Here is a 19,227-nt window from a genome sequence, read left to right on the forward strand (position 1 = left end):
CTAATTTGATATTGTGTCTCTTTGATGAACTTTTTCCTCGATAGACCTAATAAAATAAAGCTAGGATAAACGAGAGAAAAAAAAAAGAAAATAGTATCATAAGACGTAAAAAGTAAAAAGAATTAAAAGAAAGTAGAGCTTCAAATTTGATAATTTTAGGCTGTTAAAATATTTTATAGTTTCTAAAAGGTATATTTTCATTAATTTTATTCGAATAATATATTTCACTAAAAAAAGTTACTACCTTATAATATTCCTCACATGTAAAAAAGAAATCATATTAATAATTACTTCTTATTAATAATCATATAAATACATACACTGATTAAATTGACAAATACAAAGATATGGCTTAGTAATTTTAAATAATTTTATGATTGAACAGAAATATTAAATATGTGAAAAGGCAAAATATTGAATAAACTTTTATTGTGTATAGAGGAAAAAGTCGAAATAGACGTAAAAGAGAATACATTAAAGTGATATGTGACATTATTAAAAGTGGTGGGACATGTGAAGAGCAGGTTCTTGGTAAAATAATGTCCTTTTAGTACTGTACTACGTGAAAGTTTGGAAAATCAAACGGGTATAGCGAATACAGGACTCACTGACAGGAATAAGATATTTAATTTTCTCGCGTGTATATTTATATTTATATATAATGAATATGTGATTAATTCACGTTGAAAATTGCATTGTTTGTGTTAAATATGTGTGGTGGACTTTAGGATATTGTAGATGTATCATAGTACTGATTTGGCATGTTAAATAACCATTTTTTTTTTTACCTTGATTGATGCGGTTTTGAATTAAAAGTCTAGAAGGATGGATAGGCCAGGAGTAATTCGATAGGTATGAATTATATAGAGTCATTCGATAAGTATTTTATTTCTTCGTATGAATTATATAGACTCATTCGATAAGTATTTTATTTCTTCAGTGATGACATAAGTTATTTTTTATTCATTTTGGAAAAAGTGATGGAACGTACTTGAGAGAATTTGAAAATAAATTTTGTTGTTATTTATTTGAGTGAATTTTAGAAGTAAGTGAAGCTGAAGTACATTTTTTTAAACCTTACAGAGGAATTTTTTTTTTTTTTATGAATGACATATTTATCACGTGAGAATAAATTTATGAAAGTTAGAAAAGAAGGTGTTTCTTTAGAACCAGATTTTGAAAATTTTTTTCTAACGATTTTATTCATTAAGTAAGAAATATGTTTGTAGAGGAATTTTCAAAAGATTTTATTTTTCATGCTTACTTTTTGGGCGAGAAATTGGGTTAGTAATATGGAAAATTAGATTTTAAGTATAATATTTGTTTTTGTTGTAAAGAAGAAAATGTTTAATTTAAACTAAACATGATTGAAAATTTAAAATGTAATGTTTGAATGTAGATGAGTTTAGAGTATAAATATGTGTGGTGGTATGGTTTGTTAAGATATAAATAAAATTTTATATTAAATAAAATAAAGGATGAACGTAAGTTTATAAATTTATTAAGTTTATGTAAAATGTCTTTCTTAATCTAAAACAAATAATTTACACCATACATGTTTTTTTAGGAAGTAATTGATAATAACGTAATCGAATAATGTTTATTTAATGATATGAATTATCTTATTTACATTAACTTTTTCTTTTAATTCTTGATATGTGATTTAAGTATGATATGATATATATTAGGATAGTAAATTGAGCATCAGTTAAAATGATAAAAAAGTATACAACAGATGTAGTTGATGTATATACATCAATTAAAATTATCTTTTTTATTTATTTGTTATATTCATTAATGTGTTAATATTTGTTTTAAACTACATGGGAAATTTAACAATTATATATACATACGTATATACTTTCTTTTCTTTGATAATGTTCGATATATCTAAAACGTGTATATATTAATAGTTTACCATATTCAAGTTTTAAAAAATAATATCTATATTTTGAATTCAAATAGGTTTTTGGTTTGGTTTCTTAAATTTCTTTTACTTTGTTTTTATCTTTTCAAAATTTTAAATTGAGAAAATACTTAAATTAGTCTATGGAAAATTGGGACATAAAATAATGAGTTTTTCTTTACTAAAATTTAGATTTAATTAAGTTTTAAATCCTTTATAAATATAAGTGTTTTTAATTAAATTTTTTCATCCATTGAGTATTAAAACAAATTATTTTTCAATTGTACCTCTATCATTTAATTTTTTTATTAATTGGATGACATAACTGTTATTTTGTCTCTTCATTTTAATTTATTATCTTGTGTTAAGAAATTTGAATAAAATCTTAAATTTCTTAATATATGGAGACATTAAGATAACATGTACCTCACTCAATTAATAAAAAATTTAAACATTAAAAATTCAATTAAAAAATTAAAAAAATATATCTAACAGACAACTTAATTTTATAATAACTCAATTGAAAATACTTAAATTATGAAGAAATTATAACTTAACCAAATCTAAATTTTATGTAAATTTATCACTGAATTATTCATTTCATTACATATAATTTTTTCTTTTAGTGAGACTTTTTGGGAGAGAAGTTCATATATAGGATAACATTTTTCAGTCTTATTAGACACAGTTGAATGATGCTTAATGCATTTATTAAAGAGTTCAACAATCTTTCGTATGCAAACTTCTTGCTTCCATCACACGGCCATTCAAGTTAGGAAACATTCAATGAAAACCCTTTATATTTACAACCAAAAATTATTAAGAAATTTATAAGCCACAATCTCAATCTTTCAAGAACTAAATTCTGTCTAAAAAATTATCTCTAGTATACACTAATTACAATTTATATGTTAAACAAAAGGTTAAATAATAATTCAAAATGACAAATAGTAATGTTGTAATATAATATTAAGTGTACCTAGTAAACGAAAACATCCTCAAACGGTAAACTAGATCATCTTAGTCATCTACAAACGACATCAATTAGGATTGATAGTCTAAGCATAATTACATGGATAATTTAATTAATTTAGAGATGATATACTATTAAAAACAACGGATTGTGTCAATCTGGTCTATTTTAAGAAGAAAACCCCAACAAAACTCTATAAATAGATTTAAAAGTTTGTTATGTAAAGACAAATTAAATAGTATTTATTACCCCGTTATTAAAATACTAACTTGACATTTGGAGAATACAACCCACCTTCACTTAAATAAAAAACGTTAACATATCTTATCAATAAGTATTATTAGTATATCTTAAAATGGTTAAATATGTTTTTGGTGCCTTAACTTTCAGCAAAAATAGTCCCTCTTCAAAACTTTGGACTAATTTAGTCCCCAAACTATAGAAATGTGTGAATTTAGTCCTTTTTACCAAATTTTGTTAACTTTATTTGATGTTTCAAACGCATTTATCAGTGAACATTGAAGCAAAAATGTGTCAAACGGTGTAAACAACTTAAATGTTAATGTGTCAAACGGTGTAAACAACTCAAATGTACTTGAAACATCAAATAAACCTAACAAAATTTAGTTAAAAGGACTAAATTCACACATTTCTAAAGTTTGGAGACTAGGCCAAAGTTTTGAAGAGGAACTAATTTCAATTTTCGCTGAAAATTAAGGGACCAAAAATATATTTAATCCTATCTTAAAATGAATATTAAAGTCAAAACTCACATAAAAAACTATTTCAAATTTAATAAGATAAAAAAAAAATCAATTAAAGCTCGTCAATTTTACATAAATTGAAAACGCAATTAAATGAATAATGTTTAACTAAATCATCTAAAACAACAACTTCACTGACTTAACTAATGAAGTTGCTTTTTTGTCCGTTTGGTTCATATTGTTTGAGATATGGAGGTTGAAAAATCAAATCACTCTACACAATGGTGTATTAATATATTGAATTCAACTTGCTTATTTTAGATATGAATAATTTTTAATTTATTGAATGATATTTAATTTACTAACAATTACTTTTATATCTAAATTTAATTATCATTTGATAATTTTCTTGGAGGGTCGTTTCATTCACTTTTATATTTTTATAAATTCTCTTCCTTTTTCTTTTTATCCGGCACACTCGTAACCAGAACTCAAATCATGGTTGGTTCTATTTATTGTACTAACTTTTTTATTGTCAAAAATAAATTACAATATCAATATATTCAGACTGAATTCAAAAACTCTTGATATTTATGACGTGGTATTTTTCTAATAAACAAAAATAAAATATTTTAGTTAAATTTTGTAATAATCATGTTGAAAACATCTTTAATTAATTTATATTGTAATAATATATACTAACAATTAAGTTATTAAGACACTTACATGTATCTATAATACAGAAATAGATATTGCTGTGAGTATTAAAGTCATATTTTCTGATAATACTCATTTTCCTTTTGCCGGAAGAGTATCAAAAGGAAATATAGCAAAAGAATGGTAGAAAGATTTTTCAAAATCTGTATTTTCTTTTTCCAGCTTAGGTGGGGTTTACCTGTTTTATGTTATTATGAAAATTCAGCTTCAATTCAAAGAATCTTACTTAAGGGATAAGATTAGTATTCCACAAATAGAAACAAAACAGTATTTTGCATACAGAATAATCAATTCTTCAGTTGATAATCAGTAGTTATAGAAAATCAATATTTAATTTTTTTGTTTCTATATCTCTTTTTATCTGTTTCCATTCCTTTTTTTTTTTTGTTTTGTGTTAATCAGAAACAGCTAATCTATCCTCTAAGACTGTAAAATCTCACATGGTGAAAATTCCAGTTCAAGAAGAAATGGAAAGTGAAAAGCAACAGTAACTTTCGTTTGTTTGTTTGTGTTAAAAGAAAAACACATTACAGTAGGTAATACTAGAAATAGCATTTTACTATTCTGTTTTAGAAAGGAAAGAAATATATATTAGGCAGTGAGAAAGCGAAGTGGTCACAGTAAACAGAGTGAAAACACCGTCACCGCGTGACATTGCAAGAAAAAAAAAAGAGAGAGTCTGAAAGTCAGAAAGAAAGAGAGAGAGATAGAGAGGGTTTTGAAGACAAAAAAGACAGAAAAAACGAGAAACTAAAAGGAAAACCAGCTTTGTTGTTGTGTTCCAATTCCAACAACAGAGCCCAAAAACGACAACTTGAAGTTCAACACAATACTTGAAGCCAAGTTTTTCTTTTTCACCCAATTTTCCGCTCCACTCTCAATCCTTTCAAACTTCACTCAAAACACCCTTCTTTCTCTCTCTATTTCTCTTATGTTCTTCCCCAAACAAACACAACAACACCCGTCTGACCTGTCTCTTTCTCTGCGTTTTCAGTACGCTTAGATCCTGCTCTATTGTTTTCTGAACCCCTCCATCCTGCTTCTATGGCCATCCCTTGATCATGGGGTCCATCAAGATTTATTCAAGAATGCACTCAAATTCAATCACTTCTCTTTCATAATCATAATAAACTCTTTGAAACCTAGGGATTTTAGATTTTAGATTTTATATTTTAGATTTTCCATCGCCACCACCTCACTCTCACAGAATGCAATCGGGTGGGCCTGAATCCGCTAGCCCCGTGACCCACAGGGTTCAGTCTCTATCTTCCGCAGATACCAGAGGGAAACATAGGATACATGCTGAACTCAAGCGCTTGGAGCAGGAAGCAAGATTTTTAGAGGTACGTACTTTTTCTTTAAAATAATCATAATCTATTGGGGTGTTTTGGTCGTTGCTGAAGCTTGATTTTTTCTGCTACTTTGTTTTCTCTGTGTGTCGTTTTTTTTTTCTGTTGGCCTTTTGCTTTTTGATGGGTGTACTTTTTGTTCTTCTGTGTGTCGAAGAGAGATAGTAAAATGAGTCGGGAAAGGTTTAACTTTTCTTTATTCTTGTGTCGGTATTATCAGAGACAAATGTCATCTGTTAGACTGATGAAGTTGCCTACAAATTAACAAAAATAAAAATTTGTTTAGTTGATTGCTGGGGTATTTCTCTGTCACCTGGATTTATGAGTTTTGCTTGTGGAAACACTGTTTAAGAAATTAATGTTCAGATAGGAGGAGAGGTACTTGTTACTGTGGTGCGGGAACCTGAAGTCTTGGGGTACCTTCCTCCTGATAGTTAAATAGGGTAGTTGTTTTTATTAAATGCATAGTTCTCCAAGGATACACTGACATTTACATCAATTTGGTCCTACAAGATTTTTGACATCCAATCAGCCCTCTCAATGTTCAACGGTGCGTTTGGATTGACAGTAGGAATCAACTTGTAATAAAAAAAATCATGGTGAAATCAGCACAAAAGCAACTATTTTGTTGAACCTATGCAGTACCGAACACGCACTAAATTGACATCAAAGTGGTTGAAGTTGATGCCGTATATAGCTCGAGAGAAGGGTTGTTTTGTTGTATATTTTAATCTAAGGACTATTTTTTATGTTTAAAATCTTTGTTGGATGAGATTGATGTCAGGTGTATCTTTGGAGGACCAAACAATCAGTTTGGTCTCTTGTTCTCCCCAATGAATATTTTCTGGTAATCGCATTTAATGTTTTGCATTAATTATTACGCAGTTACAGTTAACAGCATTTCTGTTTAGATTACCAAATATTCTTAACGAAAAAGATGCACTTTTAGCTGGAAAATTTGTCTTTTGAAAGACATTTTAACATTTCAGTTGAACATTTCAGTTGAAGATCAATCTTCGGTAGTTCCTGAGTTTGCATTTAGGAAGCTTCATTTGTTGATGCTATGTGGATTAATCTGTCATTACAGGGATAGAAGCTTGATTATTGAGCTAGTATAACTAAACCGATGTTCTTCTTTTCACTCTAATTTTTTGTCGTTTCTTGTTTATTACTGTCGACAGTTGTGGGTGTGGACAAGTTTGTATTTTCTTTTGTAGGCAACTTCCACAAAGTCCATTAAGTTGCATGAAGGAGCATAGTTTTTTATATTTTCGATATTTTGTAACTTCCTTTTATTCCCTAAAGCTAGACCATGACACTTGTAGGGCTGTCATTCATCGGGATAGCTAATTAATTTAAGGTTTGCACTCTGTATTGAATAATCAATGATGAAATATCAGTCATTATTGTGTTGTCTCTTGCTCTCCTAATGTTTGATTCTAGTATATAGTAGCCATTCATGTGTTTGCTTCCTAAAATTGGTGTTTTCATTCCTCCTACTGTATCGCTTGGAGGACTGCCTCCAAAGTATTGTGGCAGAATTAGATGCTCAACCAATCTCTGCTTAATTGTTCTTTGAGATGTCCCTGAGACAATCTATTTTATCTCTCTCTTTCGAAACCATATATAATGGAAAATTATTAAAAAAATAATGAGTATGAACCTTGACTTTTGACTTTTGAATTTCATTGGTTGCTGAAACTCAGCAGCTGCACTATGTTATGCATTTTCGGGTTTTACCTATGTTAAGAAGTGGACTTTAAGTCTAAGTCAAGTCCACAAAATCGGCTTGTAAGGTGAGGTTTGCACCCACTTACTAGGATAGACTCTAATCATGGCTCTGATACATGTTAAGAAGTGAACTTTAAATCTAACTCAACTCCACAAAACTGGCTTGTAAGGTGAAGTTTGCATCCACTTGTGCATCTTCGGGTTTTACCTATGTTAAGAAGTGGATTTTAAGTCTAAGTCAAGTTCACAAAATCGGCTTGTAAGGTGAGGTTTGCACCCACTTACTAGGATAGACTCTAATCATGACTCTAGTCGATGTGGGACTTCCAACAATCTATAGCGAGGGAGAGTGACTGAAATCTAGGTTACCAAATAACTGTCTACCTACAAAGACTCATTTTTTAAAAATGAAATATTGGGTGACTTTGCGCAAATCAACTTTAGTATTTTGTGTTTATGTGATAAAGTTGGCATGTTCAGGGAATGTACAAGTCTTTTTGGCTCCGAGTATTTCTGTAGTCAGCACTAAGTAAAAAGTTGGAGAATTTTAGCTAGTCTACCTATCTGAATGTATAATTGCAATTGACACAGTTGGCTTAATATATGGATGTACCTTCTTTGTTAGGTTACCTTCTGATGAGTGTTTATTAGGATTGGCAGGTACTAATTTCATGCAATAGGGAATCCATCCATTCCAATATAAATCCTGTTTGTCTTTGCTGCTCTTTTATCAATAGGTTATTACTTTTTGTTTTTATACAGTTTGTTTAGTTATAGGAATTAATAATTTGACTTTTTGAATTCAACTCCGTTTGGGAATAACTGAGATTCCATTTCTCAACTAGCTATAGATAGAATATGATTTATCACCAAGGTCCCTTCAAATTTATGATAACTGTTCTTATATGTGAGCTGGCAAGGTTTTAATTTAGATCATGAATTCTAAGTTCTGACAAAATAGAAAACTGAAAAATAATAATTTATTAGATCACTTACAGGAGGCACTGGATATTGAATTGGAGAATGCTCTCAGAATGTAAGTCAGATATTTCACTAAATCAAACTAAAATTAGACCCTGCTGCCTGCAATTATCCTGATTCCTTACCAACCTAAAAACTTCAAATTTAGGTTTGAAGGAAACATAGAAACATCAGATTGGGCGTTTGTCAAACTTAAAAGATTGTTGCCAAACCTTTCTGAGCCCTGTTCTGCTTGGTTAAGTATATGCAATTAAACAATTATGATATCGTCATTGAATGTTCAAAGAACTAGCAAAGTCCCATGCTATTAGCTTCATCAGCATCAATGGATACGAATTTTGCCAACTCACTTCTTAATGGGTAGCACCTTTGGACAGGAACGATCAAAACGTTTTTGGACATGCATGGGAAACTGCTTCCTTCCATTCATTATATACATACCCCCTTGTTGTTGGCATAAGTTCATTGTTGAGACTTAGGAGTCTTGCATTACTCTTACGTCTGAACAAATGGTTTGATTGTTTTCCCTTTTTATCTTAATCTTAAGGGATATGGATACTAAAATTCTCTGGATATTAAATCTCTTTTGTGCATATTATTTGAAAGGTATAACTTTCAGAATACCATGTGGAATATTCTATTCCTGTCAGCATGACTAGATAAAGGTTCGTAAAGTCAAAGGGGAAGGTAATTTTGTAGCACTTGACAAAAGGGTAGTCCAATCCTCTCCTGAGTAGTGTTGTTTAAATTCCCCTTTTCCATTTTCCCCCTTTTTTCTCCTTATGTTGAAAGGAAACCTTTCTAGCACTTGCACTAAGGGATTTTGGCATTTGATCTATGACTTTTCTGGGATTAGATTCCTTAGTCTTTGATGAACCCATCTGGTTGGCTTTTCATGGGAAGGTTGATTGTGATTCTTAGCCTCTTTTATGAATGACATGTATTTATATCCAGTTTTCAAATTTGGGTTGCAAGTGTCAATAGTCACTATAAAATGAATGCAGGAAGAGCTGGAAAAACTTGAAAGGATGGAGAAGGCGTCTACGGCGTGCAAAGGGTAAGTTTAAAGGTAGAATGTGATACCGTAGTAGATAATCGGTGTTGGTTTAACTTTAATTTTCCATCTGGTGTCTGTTTTGCCAGACTGCTCAGCAACGTGGAAACAAAACCTGATCCATTACTACCATCGTAAGATCTCTCATGGGAACTTGTTCTATTTGTGTTGCAACCACATGTTATGTTATGTTATGTTCATGTGTGACAAAAAATGTATATATTTTTTCTCTGACAGAACAATTGGGCCCGTAAGTCCTACATGGGATCGATGGTTTGAGGGCCCCCAAGATTCTAAAGGCTGCTGTAGATGCTGGATTCTCTGATGAACAATGCTAATTGCCAATCCTTCCTTCTTCCCTTTTTTAATCCAAGATTGGTTTAGAAATTGTGAGTTTTGAAACAATATTGTTATTGGCAATTTTTCATGATTGTTCCTATGTGCGGATGACAATTATAGCAAATACATAGCTTTTATGTTTCAGTTGACAGCTTAATTACTGAGACGATAACTACCAAGCCATGATGACAGTATATATGTATATAATTTTTTTTTTTCCATTGCAAATCATCTGGTAGACGATGTTCGTTTAGACAAAGTAGACTGGAAAAGAATCTACATACTTGCTTGGCTCGTTGAAGTATAAATGATACAAGAAAAATTAATCTCGTTCTAAGTTTTCAGCAATCCAACCTCTTGGGAGGGCACAGCAAGATCATGCTAAGAAAGACTAGCGCACCAGTGATCATGACCCTCGGAAATATGTTACCTATGATGTTCTTTCTTGTCGACCAAAGATCCAAGACCTGAAATGAATGACAATGACGAATGAGTAATATTTGAATCCTGCAGAATCGAAAAACTTCGGAATATTCATGCCAAATGTTGTTTACACACATTCAAGTATTGATTTACAGTTCTTCATTTATATATTTTTTATTTATCTTTACATTGTATAACATTTTAAAAAATATAATATTTTTCACAATTTTGTAAAATATCATGTTCTCATTTATATATTGCATAACATTATGATATATTAAAGTTCTTTACATAATATTTTTTGAAAATTTAATAATAAAAAGTTCACTATTATTTTTTAATCAAATAAATATGTTTTTTTCTATAATAGTTAGCATAATTAAAAATTATTAATTTCCAAATCTTCCTTAGAAGAAAAAAAAATAACACGTTTTCTCTTCAAATTATTAAACCAAATGAGTATAATTTTAAAAAACTTCTATATTCTTCGTTCCACCCCATCCAAATGGAAATCTTTTTTATTTTTGTAAGAAACCAAATATTAAAAAGCTTGGTGTCATTTTTTCAGTATTGGTATCAAGTGCAAAATCACATCAGTATTCCAACAGTTAGAAGAGTGATGCATTTTTGTTTTTTGAGAAAATATTTGAATGAATCTTCAACTAATTTTCACCCAAAAAAACAACTCATTAAATGAATACAATACTTTCTCTTGTTCAATTGTAAGGGGCATGCAGTACACTACTGTGATTATCTAATGTCCACACAAAAATGCCTAGGACTCCATTTCATAACCAAATTAACGGTTGGAAATGTATAATAATTTTCTATACTTAGTGATTTGTTGAAAAGAAAAATGTATAATAAGTAAAATGATATTATTTAACATTAAAATTGTTAAACAACGTTTAAACATCTTTTTTGATTTTGATTAAATAGAATCTGTAATTAAACTATTATTGTAAAATTGATATTGGAGGCATGTAAACTTAGAAAGCTTGTGTAGATAAATAGAAGGACGGTGGCATTTACCCTAACGAAAAAACGCAGGTCTTAGACAGCACAAAACAGAACAGAGCGCGCCTCGTAGTTTCCGCAGTTCCGTTTGGAGGGAGACAAGTGCAACTCCGTTAGTAACGCCCAACACTCCAAAAAGTGAAACACAGTTTCTCCTCACTTCACCTTCGCTCTTCGTTTCATTTCGTTCCGCTCTGTTTCTCTCTCTCTCTCTCTCTCTCTCTCTCTCTCTCTCTCTGCCACGCGCCACCATGTCGGTCTCGCATTCCCTCAACCTCCGCCTCTTTGCCCCTCCTCCCACCGCCATTCCTACCCACGCCTCCCTCCCCCCTCCCACCCTTCTCTTCCCTCGCCATCGTCGTCTCCCCTCCCTCCGCGCCTCTTCCTCCCCGGAAATCCTCGTCTCTGACAACAACGGCGTCCCAGCCCCGCTCTCCGATCCGAGCTCCATCGAGGTGGACTCCGTGACGGAGGCGGAGCTTAAGGAGAACGGATTCCGCAGCACTCGGAGGACGAAGCTGGTGTGCACGGTGGGCCCCGCCACGTGCGGGTTCGAGCAGCTGGAGGCCCTAGCCGTTGGAGGCATGAACGTGGCGCGAATTAACATGTGCCACGGAACGAGGGAGTGGCACAAGGAGGTTATTGACCGCGTCCGGCGGCTGAACCACGAGAAGGGCTTCGCCGTTGCCATCATGATGGACACTGAAGGCAGCGAGATTCACATGGGTGATCTCGGTGGCGCTTCCTCTGTCAAAGCAGATGTACTTATTTATTACCATGTCCTCTTCACTTCTTTCCGTCCTTTGCTTCCTCTTCAACACTCACTCATTCTATTTATCTTGCTTTCAGGACGGTGAGATCTGGACCTTCAGTGTGAGAGCCTTCGATTCAACTCTCCCCCAACACACCATCAATGTCAATTATGAAGGCTTTGCCGAAGGTTAACCAACTTCTTCAAACATTTTATTTTTGTTATTAGTTTTGAACTGCTGTGAGGTTGTTGATGGAATGTGATGTGATGTGGCAGATGTGCAAGTGGGGGATGAACTTTTGGTGGATGGAGGAATGGTTAGGTTTGAGGTGATTCAAAAAATTGGCCCAGATGTTGAATGCCGTTGCACTGATCCTGGCTTATTGCTTCCGCGAGCCAATCTCACTTTCTGGAGGAATGGTAGTTTAGTGCGAGAAAGGAATGCCATGCTCCCTACTATTTCTTCCAAGGTTGCTTATCCCTCCTTTGCCTTTTGCTTACTTGCATCTCTTTATTGCTAATTTTGTTTACCTGCATATCTTTAATTTTGTTATTTACTTTACCTTTATCAAACAAACAAAGCTTTTCAATGCTGTAGTATTACTATCATATTGTTATCCAATCCAAGGTCACAGTTAGGAGTAATTGATGCCCATGGGCTCATATCTCTGGCAACCATGAATTATCGAGTTATAATACTAAGATTTATTGTTGTAGAACTCTGACATCCCCCTCGCTGTGTTTGTTGGATACAAGATACATTAACCATGCAACTTACAGAGCAATATGCTTCCTAATTTTCATTTCAACTGTTAATTGGTATCTTGTATTCCGTGTTATTCCTACTTAGTGGGAAACACTCCACAAGAGACATGCATTGACGCTTGGACTCTTAGATATGCCCACTGCCTGATTAGTATGCTTAATGCCCGAGTAAAAAGGAGTCGACCCAAGTTTACCATTTCTGCTAACCTTACACTGATTGTGTTGTTGGAAAATGTTTTGTTACATCTCCATGAGTTTCCAAACTGGTTATCGTAACATGTACATTTTTTTATGGCAATAAAGACATGCTATACAAATTCCTACATTCTAAGAGTGAATTTTAGAACAAAAGAGTGTCTCATTCTTGAATTATGTAAATAAAAGTATAACTTTGACATTTTGTAGTTTTGAACTCCAAAGTGTATTATGTTGTTTAATTAAATAGTTGTAGCAATAACAAGTTTTTATATTGCCTTTTTATCCTTTGTTATACCTAAAGATAATGTTACCCCTGAAAAGCTGTCTCTCACCTAGATAAATTCTTAGTATCTTAACTATCTCATACGTTCTAGTGATCACTTAAAACACTTACATGAGTAAAATACTTTAAACACACTCTGCTTTAATTTAAACTTTCTGAACATTTTTTGTGTACCATCATTATTCTATAGTTTTGTGTTGGTTGGTTCTAGGCATGTAATATGTAACTAGCACTTCTCTTGATAAGGGCATTTTTGGGAGAGTTTATTCATAGTTTATTTCGACTTATTCTATGTCACAAACACTTTTGTAAAGTGTTTAAGTAAACTAAAATAGTATGTTATCTCTATAACCTATTTCCAGCTTATTTCCTATAGAACATAGCTTATAGAAAAACATTTTAACCCTATTTCCTATTACACTAGTGAATCAACTTATAAAGAAGTTCTTACATGATGAATAAACATATCAGTGTTCAATTAAGCTGTTCACTCAAATGCATCCCAAAATATCCAAAATTTGTGATATTTGTCTTGAATCAATGCATGAAGTTTAAGATAAGTACAGTGAGTTCTTATCACAGACAAATTATATGGAAATGACATTCTGAGGACATACGTCTGGACTGCTTTTTCTTTTTGCTAATATTAGTAAAAGAAATAAATTAGGAATTTAGAATAGATATTATCATGTAGAGCAATGGTCTAACAATGGAGTTACACGTTAGTTATAACTTTTGATGATTCTAAACTGTATTTGTTGGATGCTATCTTAAGATATAAGGTAAGGAGGGGGGAGGACGAGAGAGGCGGAAATCATTAGATAGTTTGGAATGGCTGTTGCCTTTGGAAATAGAAGTTTTCCTTCTTTGATAGGTTTTATTTCATATAGTTTCTATATCTGCAATTTCCTTTGCAATCAGAGCCCTGCTTTCTGAGTATTTTTCTCTTAATATTGGTGAACACCCAAAGAATTGAAGAACTCACCCTTAGAAGAAATCTGATAAAGGGGGAGAATAAGGTACTTAAATATTCCACTAAACATCCCATACTTCTCAATCTGATAACCAATTTTCTATGATATTGCATCAGCTCCAAGATCCATTGTTGTGGTAGCTCACACTCTGATGACATCTTACTCTCAGTGACACTTCACTCAAAGTCTCCCTTGGTCATAACCATCCATTGATCAGAATTCTTTGTTAATAACTCTTTTTGAGGCACAATCTACAACCATCTCTAACACCATTCATGACCACCCAAACACTTGGGAACCCACCCTTGAAAGCTAGTGGGTAAGGGGAAGAATCAAGTACTTCCATATTCAACCAAACAATTTATGGGACTTAGTCTGCTCCACAATACCATAGGCAGTTTCATTTTCTACCAACTATTTTCAGATCCCAGGTCTAGTAGTCGTGGCATGGGATGCAGGATTCAACAATGAAAAAGGTGGGAAAGTAGTGAGAGGTGGACATTATTGAAAGATGTTTGAGTGTTTGAGGAAGGAAGAACAGGAGACAAGGGCATTAGAGAAAATTGAAAATTCCAGAACTTGAAGGATATATTGCATATTGACAGTTGCTGAAGGTGGATTAAGTTGCTGCAATAAGAAATTTTGCTGTAAAGGCTCTTAGGGTTGTGCTTTGAATTGGTGGCTTTGGTGGAAACTGTGCAACTCAAACAACTTAATTTAAGTTTGTGAAGGTGGTGCTGAAGCAGTTCCTGCTTGAGTATGATCCAGATATACCAGTCTATGCACTGGATGAAGAGGCAAAATGGGAGTGATGTGATAATTTTTGGGAAAGGCCATGATAGCAGAGTGTTGTTTGATTCCTTGAGATATCAATTAGGTTATATTCCTCCAATTATCTAACTCATCCCCTAACTCTTCTAACTGTTTTGCACTAACTATCCTTGCCACTTTTCCCTTCCTTTCCATCCTAAAGTATCACCAAGGGGAAATTAACAACTTAATTTTGCATCATTACCCATCCTTTCTCGGCTTTGGGGAAACATGTGGACTGTGATGGTGTTGATCTTGGTTCAAGTTGATGACAAAACCATGTCCCAGACCTTAAAAATTTTGAACTTTGCATTGTGGATCATTATGGGTTTCTATGGATTTCTAAATTCTAATAATTATCAAAGCAAATTTTGTGGGCTTTATTCTTTTAACGATTCATATTAATTTCAGGTGATTCATGTATTGAAGCCAAATTTCCTTTAAGCGGGGATCTGTCCTATATAATTTAATTCATTTATCTAATTTTCAATATGCAGGATTGGTTAGACATTGATTTTGGTATAGCTGAGGGCGTTGATTTTATTGCCATTTCATTTGTCAAGTCTGCTGAAGTTATTACTCATCTTAAAAGCTACATTGCTGCACGGTCTCGTGATAGGTATGCATTGACCTTAATTAAATATTTCTATTTGAAACTGTTATCAACATATTATTTCTATTATTATTATTAAGTAGCAATGACCAGAGTACTTTTATTATTTACCATTTTTGTTATATTAAGAAATCACAGTACAAGCAGCACAATTGACAATTTTATGAATTATGAATCTGGTGATGCAGTGATATTTCTGTCATTGCAAAGATAGAAAGTATTGACTCATTGAAGAATTTAGAAGAGATCATTCAAGCGGCAGATGGAGCTATGGTGGCACGAGGAGATTTGGGTGCTCAAATACCTTTAGAACAGGTTCCATCTGCTCAACAAAGGATTGTTCAACTGTGCAGGCAATTGAATAAGCCTGTTATTGTTGCTTCTCAATTACTTGAATCGATGATTGAGTACCCTACACCTACAAGAGCTGAAGTTGCAGATGTTTCTGAAGCTGTCAGGCAACGTGCTGATGCTTTGATGCTTTCTGGTGAGTCAGCCATGGGCCAGTACCCTGAGAAGGCCTTAACTGTTTTAAGGAGTGTCAGTTTAAGAATTGAGAAGTGGTGGAGGGATGAGAAACGCTATGAAGCTATGTTGCTCCCATCAGTTGGGTCTTATTTTTCAGAAAAAATATCAGAAGAAATCTGCAATTCTGCTGCTAAGATGGGTAAGCAGCCTTTAAAGCTTAAACTTGCGTTTTTTTCATTATTTTTATCTTACCATCTACATTTTATGACTTAAACTGTTGTGTATTTGTTTTGATTTGTTGCATTGGTGTATATACTGTTCGAATTTGAATTACTTTTTGTTGGTTGCAATACTACTTTCCAATAGTTATGCTTTATAATCAAAGTCCTAAGCCTAAAACCATAATACACGAGGCTTGTTTATCTTTTTCTTTACCATATATAAGAGGTTTATTCTATTCTTGATCATTGGTTTTCTTTGACGAGGAGTTCCACAGTTTATAGCTTTCACATATCTGAAACGCTATATAATGATTATTGACTACTTAGTTAAAATACTAGTTTCACTCATAATTTTCAGTCTCATCTAATCCAAAAACTCTTTTCTATTTTTAGTTTTATTTGTTTTTTAGTCGTCTGATTATGGGTGCTTACTTGTTTTAAACTTTGGCAGCCAATAATTTAGAGGTGGATGCACTTTTTGTGTACACGAAGACAGGGTACATGGCATCTTTATTGTCGCGATGCCGTCCTGACTGCCCAATCTTTGCTTTTACTACCACTCCATCTGTGCGTAGGCGTCTCAATCTCCAGTGGGGCTTGATACCTTTCCGTCTGAGCTTCTCAGATGATATGGAAAGCAATCTCAATAGAACCTTTGCGTTGCTCAAAGCAAGAAATCTCATCAAATCAGGTGACCTTGTCATTGCAGTCTCAGATATGTTGCAGTCAATACAAGTGATGAATGTTCCTTGAGAACATGTTTCATTCCTTCTGAAAGCCAACATAGCCGTTTGTTCAAAACCTCGGATGCTGCTAGATTGCTAAATTGGGACTGAGACTTCATGAATGAATTTTGTCATATTATAATTTATAGGACGCAACTAAGTTTGGGAGAGTTTATGTTATTACAATGAAGTTCTCTATTTTAATGCATCAACCTTGAAGCTTTAGATTTCTTTTAGGCGAGTGGGGCAATATAGTGGATAGCTACCCTTTTTTAAGTTGTATGACATATTAGCATTGCTGTTTTATTTCTTTGTAATTTGTATTAGCTTACCACTTCAATGTTGGCTAAAATGTGAAGTTTTCAAAAAGATTCCAAAGCAGTCGCATATCATTATGCACAATGTATTTGTTCTGGGCAAACTCAATGCTAGTAGAATAAGCAAATTGGCATCCAAGTATACTTTGTTGGAATTGTGGAGGTTGTTTAACAGTTAAGTGCACAAAATTCCGGGGCAGGTGTAATTACTCTGTAATTCTTACTCCTTTAAATTGGGTATTTTATTTTCCTTCGCATCCATTTCTAGAATAAAAGATGGGTCAAGATTTTTATACAATTGGGACTTGTTATGTTACCGTTAGTGGGGATGTCCGCGCCACAGCCAGAGTGTTGTGGTCAATCCATGTCAGGATGGGGCATCTTGTCGGTGTAGTTGGGTTTTATTGGGCTAGGTAATCTGATGAGTTTGGGCTTTCTCTTCCCATACCTAACTATTACTAGCTGCACCCCATACTAACAGAAAAAGCCTAAAATATATTTTCTCACTACACCACACCATGATACTGCTGTTGTCATCATTGTTATCGTTGTGTCGTTACTGCTGCAATTCTGTTCATTGCAGAAGCAGAAGAAGAAAGAGAGAGCTCGTTCTAGAAAGCTTGTTCCAAAACAATGAAATGTATTTTGGAAAGCTTGTTTCGAAAGGTATTATATAGGTTATTGAAAGCTTGTTCGAGAAATTTTGCTCTCGAAAGCTTGTTCTAGAATGAATTTCACGTGTTTAGAAAAACTTTTTCTAGAAATCTTATTTAAAAGATTCTATTATGAAAATCTTGTTTAAGAAATCATGTTCCAGAAATTCTTGAAAGTTTGTTCTGGGTGATTTAAAGAACAGGTAATGCAGAAACCACTTTTACAAAAGGTAAACAAAATGGTCTGGTCATTTTGAAAAGTATGGGGCTGCAGGAAGAAAAGACGAGATTTTGTTGGGCTGGAGTTAGGCCCAGATTCGGTCCAGGAAAGTATTGAAGCTCATGGGTAAAATCTTGAGTTGCTTCACTTGACAATATTAGAATGATACTTTTAGGATAGTCTTAGTGTGATTGAGGAATAATATATGTATGATGTCCTTACAGTAGATCTTGTAAAGGAAAGGAGTGAGTTTCCCAAAGCAACGTTACCTTCATCTTTTTATATTGTGGAGCAGGATTGGGTTTGAGTAGAACCTCATTTACTTCACTGTTTCTTTCGTCTTTTTTTCTTTTTAGTTGGTTCCTTGCGGGCAAAAGCATGTAGAATGCACGCTACAAACTCAAAGATTAAATCTTAAACGGATACGCGTTGGCTCATTCACAAAGCATCTGTTAAAGGTTTGAGTTTGACAAATTTATTTTTCCAAGAAACTGGTAATACGCTGTCCCTGCTTTTACACAATCTAATGCTTGCTTTAGAACATTCTTTACTCATCAAATTCAAGTCCAGTTTCCGTACAAATATATGCTTAAGACTTATAAAGAATGGAATTATTCAATGTTTTTCTTTCTTATGTACCCTACCACAATATATACGGCAAAGTAAATATCATTACCACCAGTAAGTGAGAACATAGAAAATGGATGAGGACATAATGTCATTACCACCAAATCTTCTACTCTAATTATTATTACTTTTAGTAACATTCATAAGTTCCAAATCTGAAACCTGAAGCAAGGTGTTGCTCAGCCTTCTTCACACTTAATTTTTAAAAGCGACAAAGTATCTACTCAACAAAAATAATGGAAATCCCTGATCGAATTTGATGGGAAGCTGCATTCTTCTACTTATAAAGATTTTCATTAAGGTGCATCAGTTTGTAATGTACACAATTGAAGAAAATTTATGTCTCTCATTTATGGCATTTGTTGTTTCTTGTTAAATACAGATATATATCAGCTACGGAAGTTATGA

The 19,227-nt window shown here is 33.2% G+C and overlaps 2 protein-coding genes across 2 annotated transcripts; both read left to right on the forward strand.

Moving 5' to 3' along the window:
- Positions 1 to 4,959: 4,959 nt before the first annotated feature.
- On the forward strand, positions 4,960 to 9,975 carry AGG2 (G-protein gamma subunit 2). Its single transcript, XM_047296034.2, has 4 exons — positions 4,960 to 5,643; positions 9,366 to 9,418; positions 9,505 to 9,549; positions 9,653 to 9,975. Exons 1-4 carry the CDS (start codon positions 5,509 to 5,511, stop codon positions 9,738 to 9,740), a joined length of 321 nt encoding a protein of 106 aa, XP_047151990.1. The 5' UTR covers positions 4,960 to 5,508; the 3' UTR covers positions 9,741 to 9,975.
- A 1,243-nt stretch (positions 9,976 to 11,218) lies between these two features.
- Positions 11,219 to 17,458, forward strand: PKP-ALPHA (Pyruvate kinase family protein). Its single transcript, XM_047296035.2, has 6 exons — positions 11,219 to 11,955; positions 12,044 to 12,134; positions 12,222 to 12,415; positions 15,473 to 15,594; positions 15,777 to 16,255; positions 16,729 to 17,458. The coding sequence occupies exons 1-6, from the start codon at positions 11,446 to 11,448 to the stop codon at positions 17,028 to 17,030; spliced, it is 1,698 nt and encodes a 565-aa protein (XP_047151991.1). The 5' UTR covers positions 11,219 to 11,445; the 3' UTR covers positions 17,031 to 17,458.
- Positions 17,459 to 19,227: the final 1,769 nt, after the last annotated feature.

This window comes from Vigna umbellata, chromosome 8 (assembly GCF_029865625.1).
Source record: "Vigna umbellata cultivar VRB3 chromosome 8, Vumbellata_1.0, whole genome shotgun sequence".
NCBI classification, from domain to species: Eukaryota; Viridiplantae; Streptophyta; class Magnoliopsida; order Fabales; family Fabaceae; genus Vigna; species Vigna umbellata.